This window comes from Mya arenaria, chromosome 11 (genome assembly GCF_026914265.1).
Source record: "Mya arenaria isolate MELC-2E11 chromosome 11, ASM2691426v1".
Lineage (NCBI taxonomy): Eukaryota > Metazoa > Mollusca > Bivalvia > Myida > Myidae > Mya > Mya arenaria.
This window is the reverse complement of record NC_069132.1, coordinates 39,917,950-39,931,261: the sequence shown is the minus strand read 5'-3', so window position 1 is coordinate 39,931,261 and position 13,312 is coordinate 39,917,950. Positions and strand designations below refer to the sequence as shown.

At 34.6% G+C, this 13,312-nt stretch overlaps 2 protein-coding genes across 11 annotated transcripts in view; one reads left to right on the top strand and one right to left on the bottom strand.

The window, feature by feature from the left end:
- Positions 1–4,457, bottom strand: part of LOC128208257 (leucine-rich repeat-containing protein 9-like) — a 64,920-nt gene extending 60,463 nt beyond the window's left edge. For all 7 annotated transcript variants that reach the window (XR_008256876.1, XM_052911743.1, XM_052911748.1 and 4 more), the window contains exons 1-2: positions 4,357–4,457; positions 751–1,014 (exon numbers count right to left, since the gene is read on the bottom strand). Coding sequence is in view for 6 of the 7 variants with exons in the window: in XM_052911743.1 (XP_052767703.1) it covers positions 751–945 (195 nt within the window). In the remaining variant the exon portion in view is untranslated. The remainder of the gene's footprint in view (positions 1–750; positions 1,015–4,356) is intronic.
- Positions 4,458–4,571: 114 nt separating this feature from the next.
- LOC128209149 (mitochondrial chaperone BCS1-like) lies at positions 4,572–12,699 on the top strand. 4 transcript variants are annotated; one of them, XM_052913049.1, is made up of 5 exons: positions 4,572–4,632; positions 6,623–7,368; positions 9,289–9,444; positions 10,153–10,270; positions 12,344–12,699. In XM_052913049.1, the coding sequence occupies exons 2-5, from the start codon at positions 6,636–6,638 to the stop codon at positions 12,597–12,599; spliced, it is 1,263 nt and encodes a 420-aa protein (XP_052769009.1). In that variant the 5' UTR covers positions 4,572–4,632; positions 6,623–6,635; the 3' UTR covers positions 12,600–12,699. The 4 variants fall into 4 exon arrangements, with proteins under 4 accessions (XP_052769009.1, XP_052769007.1, XP_052769006.1 ...); XM_052913047.1 differs by having other exon boundaries at positions 4,572–4,656; XM_052913046.1 differs by having other exon boundaries at positions 4,572–4,683.
- Positions 12,700–13,312: the final 613 nt, after the last annotated feature.

Sequence of the window (13,312 nt, the reverse complement as noted above, 5' to 3'; positions counted from 1 at the left end):
ATAAGACACTGTTATATTGCATAAAAAAAGCATTCACTTGCATAACAAACTACTCCATAGAAAAATATATTTCAGAGACAAAAGGCTTACCTTCCTCTAAAACTGGCTACAAAATCTGCTGATTATCAGAAAAGATGACTTTCTGACTAATAGAGAACTAACAGTTTACATGAAATACTTTTTTAATGACTGAACCTACAAAATGTTAACCATCGTCAGATAACCCCAACACACTACTGCACTATGCTTTGCTGTGTACCGTGGGTGCTTTGGATACGAAACTCTTGTTATCATGAACAATTAATGAGGTAGTTTCATAGGTTCGGCAAGTAAACCTCTCCGAAAATCTACATATTCACAGACACTCATACTAATGTTACCCTCAGAAAAAGTATTCTGGCAAAAGCTCGAATTGAACTCAGTCCATCTTGTCATTACAAATTTTAAACAGCGACCTACAGTCCTACACCAGCAGAGGTAGTGGGATCAATCCCCACCAAGGGTACTTTTTTTCATGGCCCCTCAAAAAGGACAACACACAGTTCTGGTTTCTATTAAGGTAACAGACCCGAGAGAGTTTCATATCAACTTTAAGCTGTCTTGGACAATAAGTCAAACTAAAATATATAAGCATTAACTTATTACAAATAGACCTTCCACTTCTTTCATGTAAATCAACCTACCATATGAATCAACCTACAACTTCTTTCATACCTTTACAATGTAATTCTTTCATAAGAATCAACCTACCACTTCTTTCATAATTTCCTCTTCTTCTTCCTTACTTAGTGTGGAACGGGGCTTGGCCATGGTCGCCAGTGGGTGTGTACCGCCTGTTAATGCTGTCCCACCCCCTCCATTTAGCCCTGACACACCCAGGGGTGGTGCTGGGTCCTCCATGCTCCTGGGGGTCTGGCTTGTAAGGGAAATGTTTGATGATGACATCACAGCATCTACATAGCACTACTTGATGGTGGTGTGGTTATCATCTTATAGTCATATAACTGTTTTGTCCTAAAAATATAAATTTATTCTTTACATTTAATATAAAAAGTACCATTTTTGAGTAAGATAAATGTGCAATTTCTTTTTCAAAGAAAGATTCTATCTAAGGATCTTATCTTAGAAGAAGTAGAATGGTGTGCATTTAAGTCGGTGTTTTCTTTTCTGTGTTTTGAATGGGCTCAAGGCCCTTGGAAATGTGAAAATAGCAAAAAAATGCTTTAAATTGTGAATTAAATACCATTGTATATTTAAAAAGAAAAGGCAAAGCCACTTGGGTTCCATGGGTGGAAGATTTTTTTACCAGGATAAGACTGCATTTTATCATATCTGTATAAGCTGACTTATTAAAGAGTTAAAAAGTTTTATAAAATTGTAATACTGAAAAAAAGTCTACTTTTTGGTATTATGAATCATGAGCCTAATTTTCAGTAGAAAATAATGCACCAGTCAATTGTAACCACGGCCCCCAGGTCCGGGGAATAGCGGGGACTTTGATTTTCAATCTAGCCAACCACCGGTAAAATTCCTGCCAAAAGTCCGGGGACAAACTGCTAGTAAAATCCCTGCCAAAAGCCCCCGCACCCCAGGGGCATCCTAGGTTAGGCCCATTCCCCACTATTTTCAGCTTGAAATCACAACAACCGCAGTCACTCGGCACTGCGGGGACACCTAAAAGGTGAAAAAACACGGCCCATTTCCCCCGTCATCTCAGGTAATTACCCCCTAACCTGTGGGGGCTGTGGTTACAATTGACAGGTGCATTATAACAAACACTGATTGATGTGAATGAGTATTGATACATAAGTATCATGATTTTAACATTTAAAAACATTTAAAACAACCTCAAGTTTTGTAAAATAACATGTACAATGAAAGTTATAAATGTTTATAACAGTTCTTAAAAGATTTATGTAGATAAATATCAAAGCCATACATGTACCTCAATCCCAATTAACACTGAATTTATTTCACTTTTGCTATTGACTCAAGTGATTGATATTATAATTATATTGAAATTAATAAGGATATAATAATCTTTATCCTTAAGCATTTCATTTTGAACCGCTGACAACTCTGATATGCATTTTGTCAAATTGCCAGATTATAATAATAAAAAAATTCTGAAATGATTGAATCTACGAGCTGAGCCCATACTTTTTGGCAGAAAGATTAAATGAACATAAAGAATGCATACAGAAAACAATAATAAATATACTAAATCCGCACAACAGTATTTACGTTCAAAGATAAATTACGCACTTAAAAGTCATTCACAGGCATTGAAACACGGTGAAGTAAATATGTGTTGTAATGTGATATGTTTTTTACAAGTCATCAATTACGTACCAAACAACTTGAGTTATAACAAGTAATGTCAATGATAATATCAATTAGGACAGTTATGCATAAAGAAAAATTGTACAAATAAATGACTCTGCAAAAAAAGTGAGAGAAAAAGAAACACTGAACACTTATAATTATCTTTTTGTACAAGATCATTTTAAGAAGCAATACATTTTTTTTTAAACTAATAAACACATTCCAAATTTTATCTCAATAAATATTTGTCAAATAAATTAATTTATATATAATTGCAATAAAAGAGCCTTAATTTTCATATACCATAGTACTTTTTAATCTCAAGAATTATACCCCTGTCTCTAGTAGAAATGTTTACATGTATACCTCTTTGATTTTCAATTCAAAACAGCTCATTAAAGAAGCAGTTGGAACTTATTTCCAAGCAGAGAAGGAGCCATCAAAAGCAAGAAATTTTCATCTTATCTTGATCGGTACATGTGTGATAAAATTTAAATTCAGATATATCCTTCAATGCCTCAGTGTAAAGAAACATCCAGAAGACATGAAATTTATACACCTTGTAGGGAGCCATAGACTTGATTGTGGTTTGATTCAAAATAAGGTTTTGCATTTAGCCTTGTCCCAAGTTTTATCAACACGTGTTCGAGACGTAAAAAGCATGAGTCTCGTAATTGTAACCTTGAATCTGACACATTTAGATTGGAACCATCATTGGTTCTATACATTGTCTTGATATCAATCATGTGTAGATTATATGATCTAAGATTAAAAAATATCCTTAGGCTTAAAAAAAATGTAGTTCTGGTTAACCAACCCTACCTACAAATAAGCCAAATAAGTATTATTTGAACGGTCCACTGTAGGCAGTGGATGTGCGTTCATAGTATAACATTCTGCTATAGACGGAAGTATGTTCATAGTATGATTGTATGTTTACTTGGTTGGTAATATGCAAATTAGCAAAGCCCGGGCTCCATGTGGATTGAGAATTTACTGTATATAAAGACGAGTGGACCCCTTCAGGGTTGAGCATGCTTTTCTCTGGAGGGATCTGTTGGCCTTGTTTGACGTCGCACATTACATTTTTTTACAGAACTACAGTGCACTATGCACAATTCAGCCTTAAATACATACAGGAAAAAATCTCACAATAGATTTGACAGTTACTCTATTAAAATTTTAGTTATGCTATGGTCACTTCTGGAATTTGTATACGCATAACAACCAGTCTTATAAGGTGGATAACTGCCATGCATTTAGTAAACAAATTTGAGGCGAACGTTGTTTGGTTTCCAGCTTGCAGTGTATGCCCTGCGTTGCAACAGGAAATCAAAACAAAATGTTTGCTAGGGTTTTGTAAATTCTCGCCTTACTGAATGCATTGGCAGAGTATATCATGTATAGAAAAAAACGAGTGTCTAAAATATTGAAAATGGGCCTAACTCATTGTGACCTGCATAAAAGTTTGACTTAAAATAGCTTAAATTTCAACTGTCAACCTCTTGTTGAAGTTTAATATAGACTACTCTTAAGCTACATTAGACTGACACAGTATTTGGAATGCAAGTGGGAGGAGCCCGGGGTTACATCCCCGGAGTGTTATTGTGAATTGCAAAATAGTTTGACTATATTACCCGGTACCTGACTTTCTGCATTTCTTTTGATTTGTCAGAATTTTAGCATGACATAAAAATCTTAAATGTCTATCTCCATTTGAGTTTCAATATATGGACTTTTCTTTACATGTGTAGCTAGACTGGCTTTAAGATTTATTATTGGGGATATACTAAATACCAGTCATTTGGTTTGTTTCGTCTTGGATTCTTGTCCCGTATCAAGCACACTGAACATAACAATAAACATAATAACAGGATGCACACATTATAAAATAATCATGAGATACTGTAGGATTTTTTTTATGAAAATAAAATTATTTTGTTCAGTTTAAAGTTTAAGTTACATTTTAATTCTGGTGACAACGTGTAATTAATATTTATATTACCAATGAATTAATGTTGCAAAACCTACATGCGCAAATAGTTTTAACAATCCAATTCTATTCAAAACTTTACGAAAATGTTTGACATTCTTTGCACTGTTTACGTTACACGGCGTCCGCCATATTGAAGCTTTTTGAGGCAATATCATTGGCTACTGAGATCATGTGGGCGAGGTCATTGCTATGGAATTGACTTGCAGGTGCGTGTTTCAAGCTCTTAGATGATCATGATCAAAGATGGCTGCGCCCATGGTGTATTCGCCGGAAATTGTTTATGACTGATTTCAACAATTGTTATCAAAAATGTGAAGATTGTGATCTTATATTTTGTACATAACGACTTTAAAACACTAACGGTTTAGTATATTATAGAACAATTGCCTTGTCATGTCTAAACGTCTTGAAAAACACGAGCTTCATTAAAGAGTCATTCATTTTCGAGATTTTAAGAAAATTTTGAAGGTCAGAATAAATCATTATTTAAAACGTCTTTGGTCTTATTAATAAACATTATTAAAATGACCATTAATTGTCTTATAAAATAAAGTTGAATGTTGAATTTTTATTGAGTTGCTAAAGGTTTATTCAGTCATATTGGTCAACTACAGTAGGCCAATAATTGGATTCGTACAGATTTTTTATGGGGGTTTTTATATGGCATATCGTTTGCATAAAAAATGTTTTGTTGCCATTTTTGGCCAGTCGTTCTGATCAGGTGTTTGGGTTAAAGTATATTACATCTAGAAAATTCATAAAAACAAGTGACCATTATATATGCTATTAAATGACTTAGTCTTAGAGTCAATATCCAATGAAATATTATTATTATATGTTTTGTTTTTTTCCATTCCTTACAATCGAAACATAACAGTATATACATGAGAGGCACCTACAGATCATGATTATTGATAACATGTTCATTTCTTGGGTCCTCTGACACCAAAATTACTCTCTTTCTTTAATTGATTTTTACGTTTGTTCGTATGTGTACCATATCATGACATAAGCTAAAACCATTTTAATACAAGCTTTAATAATCTGAACTTAAATATGTCTTTTATTTAAAATTAAAATTTAAAATAATTCAATAAAATATACTAATGCACCAGTCAATTGTAACCACAGCCACCCAGGTCAAGGGGTATACTGGGGATAGCGGGGGAAATGGGCCATGTTTTTTACCTTTTAGGTGGCCCTGCAGTGCCGGGTAAATGCGGTGGTTTTGTCTTCGCACTCAAAAAAGCGGGGAATGGTCCTTACCTAGGGTCCCTGGGGAGCGGGGGCATTTGGCGGGGATTTTACCAGCAGTTCGGGAATTTTACCCAGCTTGGCTTGGACTGAAAGTCAACGCTATTCCTCGGGCCTGGGGGGGGGGGGACATTTGACTGGTGCATAACATTGAATTTTTCTTTAAGAACATAGAATGGGTCCTGCTTTATAGAAGTTTGATATGCAAAATTATTGTGTGTGTCATTAAAAGCTAAATAATGTTTACCAACAGACGGTAAACTCTGTTCTTTAAGGCTTTAAATGCTTGTATTCTGCTAAATATTTTTTGCAGTTACATGGTAAAATATGAATATACATAGAAACTGTGTTGATAAAATCACACAATATACTTATTTTTTAACCAGGTTTTCAATGAGAACTGGGTTATAAGAGTGTTGTGTGTCATTGGCGAGCAGCCAAGCGGGCGGGCAATTGTCAAACCAAGGGAATCAGCAGTTTCATTCATTTCATTCACCAAACATGTGTATAGTTTTGGATTTCTTTTGGGCTGTTCGGTCAACGGTCAAAGTCACCATTACTAAATTGAAAAATTTTACTTCTGGGGAATAACTACAGTTTCTTTCATCATATGGACATTAAACTTATAACTTGGTGAATAGTAAGACCAGTGGAGAGCTGGCTTTGGATTGCTTTTGGGTCCATTCCATCAAAGGTCAAGGTCACCGTAACTAGATTTTGTTTTGCAGGCAGCGTCAAACCTATCTTGCAGACTTACCTTTTGCATCAAATTCTGTTAGTTCATTTGATATATAGTGACCAAACTTGATGTAAATGAAGAGTTTATGGAGACCTTTTATGGGATTGCACAGTCACTATTGCCAAAAATAGAAAAAATTGTTGGTACTAAATAACTTTAGTTAGGGTTGACATATTGTGATCAAACTTAGAATATAGGAAGAGTTTATGAAGACTTTACAATGCAACATTTTGATTTTGACCCAAAAAAATAATATAATTTTTATTAACCACTATGATTAGTTACTACTTTATTTTCTATCATTTCAGATCTACAGTAAAGATGGGTTTAGGAGATATGATTATGTCCTTAAAAGACAACCCCTATTTCGGGGCTGGTTTTGGACTGTTTGGCATAGGTATGGCTGCAGCAGTAGGTCGTAAATCATTGCAATTTGGAATGATAGCATTCAGAAGACACTGTATGATAACGCTGGATGTACCTAGCAAAGACAAGAGTTATCAGTGGCTGCTACAGTGGATTTCAGAAAGAGGGACCAAAACTCAACACCTCAGTGTTGAAACCTCTTTCCATCAGTCTGATGCTGGAAGAGTGTCCACGAAATATGACTTCATACCCAGTCCTGGAAGCCATTTCTTCTTTTACAAAAATCACTGGATCAAAGTTGAAAGGACTCGCGAAAAACAGATGATAGACTTTAACAAAGCAGCGCCTTTTGAAACTGTGACTTTGACAGCCTTCGGCAGAAATAGGTCAATATACTTTAACATATTAGAGGAGGCAAGACAAATGGCTCTTCAAAGACAAGAAGGTAGGACTATAATGTACACAGCTTTAGGAGCAGAATGGAGGCCGTTCGGTTACCCGAGAAGAAAAAGGCCTATTAATTCTGTTGTATTAGATTCATCGGTTTCGGACAGGATCTTAGTTGATATAAAGGAGTTTATTGATAATCCGAAGTGGTATATGGACAGAGGCATTCCCTACAGAAGAGGATACTTATTGTATGGACCACCGGGATGTGGAAAGAGTAGCTACATTAATGCCTTAGCTGGTAAGAAGGAGGGATTCTGATCATTATTCTAGTTCTGTTCCAAATGTCTTGAGATTGCGGCCAGTAGCCATTTCAATTTTCAACATCTTTTTTAAAATACTTGAACTGTATAGATGAAGTCATAATTATTTTTATTTACAATTTCCCTTTCATTAGTTTTTTTTAGCAACACTCCACTTTTTAATTAGTACACCAGTAATTCTGGTATTATAATGTTTTTTGGTGTGTGTGTGTTGTTGTTGTTTTTTTTTTGGGGGGGGGGCAGACTCGACTTGTGCCCAGACTGATTGAGGTTCCAAACTTTTGAAAGTCCAGCCCAGCAGTAGATAATAGATAAATAGATAAATAAAAGAAGGATTCCACATAATTATTAATCTTTAATTCTATTATTGTACTATGTTTGAATGTTTGATTTACTTTGTTTTTCTCTACACATTAACTCCCTTATTAAAAGGATTCCACATAATTAAATTATTAATCTTTAATTCTTCTTTGTACTATGTTTGAATGTTTGATTTACTTTGTTTTTCTCAACACATTATCTTCCTTATTGGTACGGAAACCAGTAGTTTGGACGTCACCATTCCATAACTTCTGGCTGAACTACTGTGTGAATTATAAATATACAATACATTTCACTAATACTACACGCAATTTACTGAAAGTTGTCCTTGTCAACATGGCTAAAAACGAAGTACGTCACCAGTGTTTATTTTGGCTTTTATTTTCCAATCCCGAAAACACACTTTTCACAAAAATATGACCCTAAACTTCACAATCCATTATTGTTGCTTTTCCAATATTTAACAAGTGAACTAATACAGATACGGTAGGTTGAAATGCAGTCTTATTTTCTTAAAAAATCTTCAAACCCAGGATCTTAAAGAGGGCTTTGTTTTGCTATTTTCACTGTTCAAAGGGACATGGGCCCAATTTCCTGATTCTTCATTTAAGACTCAGACTCAGATACCAGTAAGCTAAATTTAATTTTGTTGTAAAATTGCTACATGTACGTATTAAAGTAGCAACAATGGTAGAAAAATCCATGTACGTGTTACACATAATCCACTCCACAATTGGGTACACATCATTTGTCAAAGTTAGTTATAATTTACATATTTTGAAACATTTTAAGGGTCAGTTTTCTGAGCCTGAACCTCAGATTCAAGGCCTCATAAATTACGGATCCTGGCCTCATTTACAAAAAAAAGGTGGAAATAAAAACTGATCACCTTAACCCTTGTGATTACATTGTATTTACACTCTCATGCGATCAAGCTCTTGTATTATCTCAATTAGTTGGTCTGTGGGTTAACTATTACCAGTACTTATAATAGTAGTTTCCATTCAGTTGTATTAAAGTGATACTCATATTTATTATAAATATACACAAAATATAACAAACATAAATTTTTTAGTGATAAATCCTTAATTACTTACACAATAATGCATTTATGGAAAATATCAATTATTGATAACAAGATTTTAAGCGTGTATTTTATAGCTGGAAATGCTAATTACTAAATAATACATTTATGGAAAGAAATCTTGTTCTGATAACAAAATTTTAATGGTGTATTCAATAGCTGAACATGCACAAAATTAATATGAAATGACAGGTGGGTCCTAAAAGATTTAATAATATGGAGATCAATGCTAGTCTCATAAGGTAGAAATACCGTGTTTTATGCACCTTTTCTCCAAATTAAACATGGTATCCTTCATAAGAACCATTGTTTTCAATATTTTTTCATTCTTTTTGGTGACTTAAAACAATTGTATTAATTGTGGTACTCCTTATTTGGGAGTTAAAGTGCATAGATTCTTTAACCCTTCAACTCTTCATGCTCACTCCATTATTTGTTTTCTACACTTCATTTGGACTTGAATGCAAATCTTACCTTTTGTCATTGTTCGAAGGTGAGCTGGACTACAGTATCTGTGTGTTGAATCTGTCGGAGCGAGGACTGACGGATGACCGCTTGAACCACCTGCTTACTGTCGCACCAGAGCAGAGCATCATACTTTTGGAGGACGTCGATGCAGCCTTTGTCAGTAGGGACGTCAGCATGGAGAGTGAGATGTTTACTGATGTTCATAATCATATTTATATGCAACTCCATGTTAGCTTAGCACAGCCCGTTTGATAAGTTCCTTATTAAAGCTTTTGTTATGAGAATTGATAGACTGACAACAGATACATATAAAATTAGTAAAATTGTACATATACGTATACAGAAATTTGGATTCAAAATATTTGAATATTTTTTGCTTGTTACTAATTGTATTAAGAGCCAAAACTCAAACTTGACAGAATTCTTTGCACCATTACAGATCAAGGTGTTTTTAAGCATACTTTGAGTGGTATATTGCGGTCCTTCCATTTTACCATAGCTTTAAATGCTGATTTTCAAAATTATTAAATTTTAACATTTTATACCTATATTTTATCTTAATAAACAAGTATTCTTCTGAGATTTCAATTTTTTTCAACATTGGCTTCAAAAAAGTGGTATGCTTTACTTTCTCATGTGTAAAAAAAAGTTCCTCGCCAAGTGTTTACTTGCTAAATGTACTGCCTGGGCGCATGTGAGTTTGGTTAGTGGTCACCAAGCTGAACAAGTGGGTTTTCTCCGGGTACTCCGGTTCCCCCCACAAAACAAGACCACACTCTTGTGCAACATCCTGCCAAACGAGAGTGACTTCGTATATGCTATCATAGCTTTCTTAACAATCGTTGTGAAATATATAATGTTTAAACTAAATGTACATGATATTTTCCAGACAGTGTAGCATACCAGGGATTGAGTCGTCTTACCCTCTCCGGACTCCTGAACGCCTTGGACGGTGTGGCTTCTGCCGAGGCGAGAATCATCTTCATGACGACAAATTATGTGGAAAGGTACACTGCATACTTAAACATCTTTTTTTGGTAAAAGATCAAGCAAGTATTCAGTACAGCTCTATTTATCACTTAATGTATGTAAAATAGGGTTTTAGCGAAAAAGTTATGAAAGGGTGTTTCTCCCTGGCCTTTTATGGTTATACCCCACTGCTCTCATTGAGGTCAACATTCTGCCATAATATAACTGTCAAATTTTTCTTTTTTTTTAAATGTATAATATAATTATAAATAGATATAAACTTGACATATTTGGCAGTTGAAACCTAATATTACTTTAATTAAACACAATTCCAACCATTTTCTGTTGAATTCATAATGTTCAAAATCTTCACAGTCTGATACATTGGGCCGTTTTATCCCTTAGCACCTTGTCCCTCTTTTGCAACACTCTGTCCTTTTTAAAAACCCTTATTCTAGGAAATATAACCACACATATTGTCTTTAAATCTCGAACAACTAGGATTCTTGGTGGGATAAGTATACCTGCATATAGAGGATTTTTTTTATTTTATGCCTTAAATTTGAATTAAAAGTTATTTACTTACTCTTAAGAAAAACGCACAAAATTGTATGCTGACTTAACACCATTTCTCAAAAGGATGTCATTGAAACTGTGTCCCAGCCCTGTGCCCGCTGATGTTTAATTTTTTTTAAATTGATGTTTTCACTGTTTAAAACAATGAAATATCAATTTTATTTCACTGATAAATCTCTATAAACCACTATATATGTCAAATTTCTTTCAAACATCTTTCTTCAAAGGAACTGTCGTTCAGGTGAATCATTTTCTTTACGATTTATTATAATTTCTTTATTAATGTTTTCAACAGTATGTGTATACCACGTGATAAATTGCTTTATAATTGCTACGTCGGAAGGCAATCTTTTGATTTGAAAAAATACTTTAAACAAAGATAACTTCACTATTTCTTCACCATTTTTAATGAAACATAGCGCAGTCTGCACTGTTTACACCCCACCTTCGGTCTTTTACCAGAATTTTATTGAGAGTTCTTAAAACACTTCGACAAACCTTTACACAATACGGCCGTCTGACGGAGCACTGTCAAAACATTATTTTGGAAACAGGTTTGTTGAAGTGTTTGATAAAACTAATGACCTTATTGAATTTTGGTAATTAAACAAATGTGGGGCTCTTGAAGCGTCATAGACTTTATTTCATTTAAAATGGTGTTGTAAATGAAAAGTTATCTTTGGTTTTAGTCTTCATTTGAAGCAAATTTATACCTTCCGACGTAGCATGTATGACGTAATTTATCACGTGGTATACACACACTGTTCATAGCAATCACGCATTTCTTCCCACCTTATTTCTACAGAGTCCATAGAAGAGGATTCAAATGGCCCCGTTGTTTAAAAGATATTAAAATGAATCACCATATGTCCGCAAATAAACTAAATGAAAAGTAGTATTTCTGGTCAGAAAAGTCATCTGCATGCAAGTTCTTAACATCTTGAATCACCCTTATATCAAACTAGCAGTCTATACGCAATTGATGAAAACGTTTGGTTTGAGGTTGGATTCTAGGTATCTTGAACCTCATATTTTTTGCAATAAAATTTGCACACTCTCAAATTGACAGTTTTGACAACAATTTTTTACGTCTATGTCTTGGGATGAGCCTATAAATTGCTTAAATGTCTGCAAACAAATGATACTAGCCTGCCGACTAAAGATCGGAATGCAGTTATTCATATAAAACACGGTATTTCTACCTTATGAGACAAGCGTTGATTTCCATAAATCTTTTATGACCCACCAGTCATTTCATATTTGTGCTTTTTCAGCTATTTAATACACGGTTAAAATCTTGTTATCAGAAATGGATGTTTTATGGCAAAAAGTGTTATGAACGCTTTACACTTAAAGAATTGCGTTTTTTGCAGTTTTCGAAACAATTGCGACCTGTTCTATTATCCTTATCTTATATAACTGAATTAAAGGCGTTGATACCCAAATCAGCTGATTAGGAGACAAAAACTAGAAAAATGTCAAATCTGACAATCTGTGAGAGTGCAGCATTAAAATGAAACATCGTCTAATTTCAGGCTAGATGCAGCATTAATCAGACCAGGCAGAGTGGACGTTAAAGAGAAGATAGATTATGCCACAGACATCCAGTTACAACAAATGTTTACACGGTTTTATCCCAATCAGCTGACGGCACAAGCCAAATTATTCTCAGAAAGTGCACGAAATCTGGGGACAAACATTAGTCTTGCTCAAGTGCAGGGTCTTTTCCTAATGTACAAGGCCAATCCAGATTTAGCGATGCAAAACATTAGCATGTTGAAGTCTATGTAACGCGTTGTCATTTGTGCAGTAAAAATGTACATCTAAATCTAATTAGATTATGGTTGAATTTGGTAGAAAAGGATTTGTTGAGTCTTAATTCAATACATTTAAAAACTAAATGAATGCCTTTGTTTGCTTTTTGCAACATTTAATCAGTCTTTGTACCATGTTGGAGAGCTTTTTTCTGTACTTTATCTCTCATATTGGAATGGTAAAATGAAGTCTAAGCTTAACCATGCTATAACTATCAAACTGGTTAATTACCATGTTGTGGTGGTATTTGAGCATTGTCCTTGACGAAATGGAAGGAACACAGTTAATTAATGTGATTCACCTGGCAGTAAAAAGGGTGCTTACGGGCCGCTTATGACCTCTTACGGGGCTGATGCGCACTGCCATGGAAGAAAAATTGGCTTTTGAGAAGCTCTTTTGAGAGCTCTCCTGCCTTCACATTTGAAGGTAACTGGAGTGTAAATTCTAACAACAAATGTTTTTTGGGGGGGTTTTGTGTCATCGATAAAGGTAACATACCGTAGGTATTTATTTTGGCGTCATTTGCGGCAGCGTCAGCAACACCTTGTGCAGACAATAACCTTTAAATTTATTATCCAATCATGATAAGACTCGATGACAATCTGTTAATGTGCATAATGTCTCTGTAAGTTTCGATCATGGTGTTAATTGCCCCAGTAACTCCAGAGGTATGGTCCTTCAATGCTAAA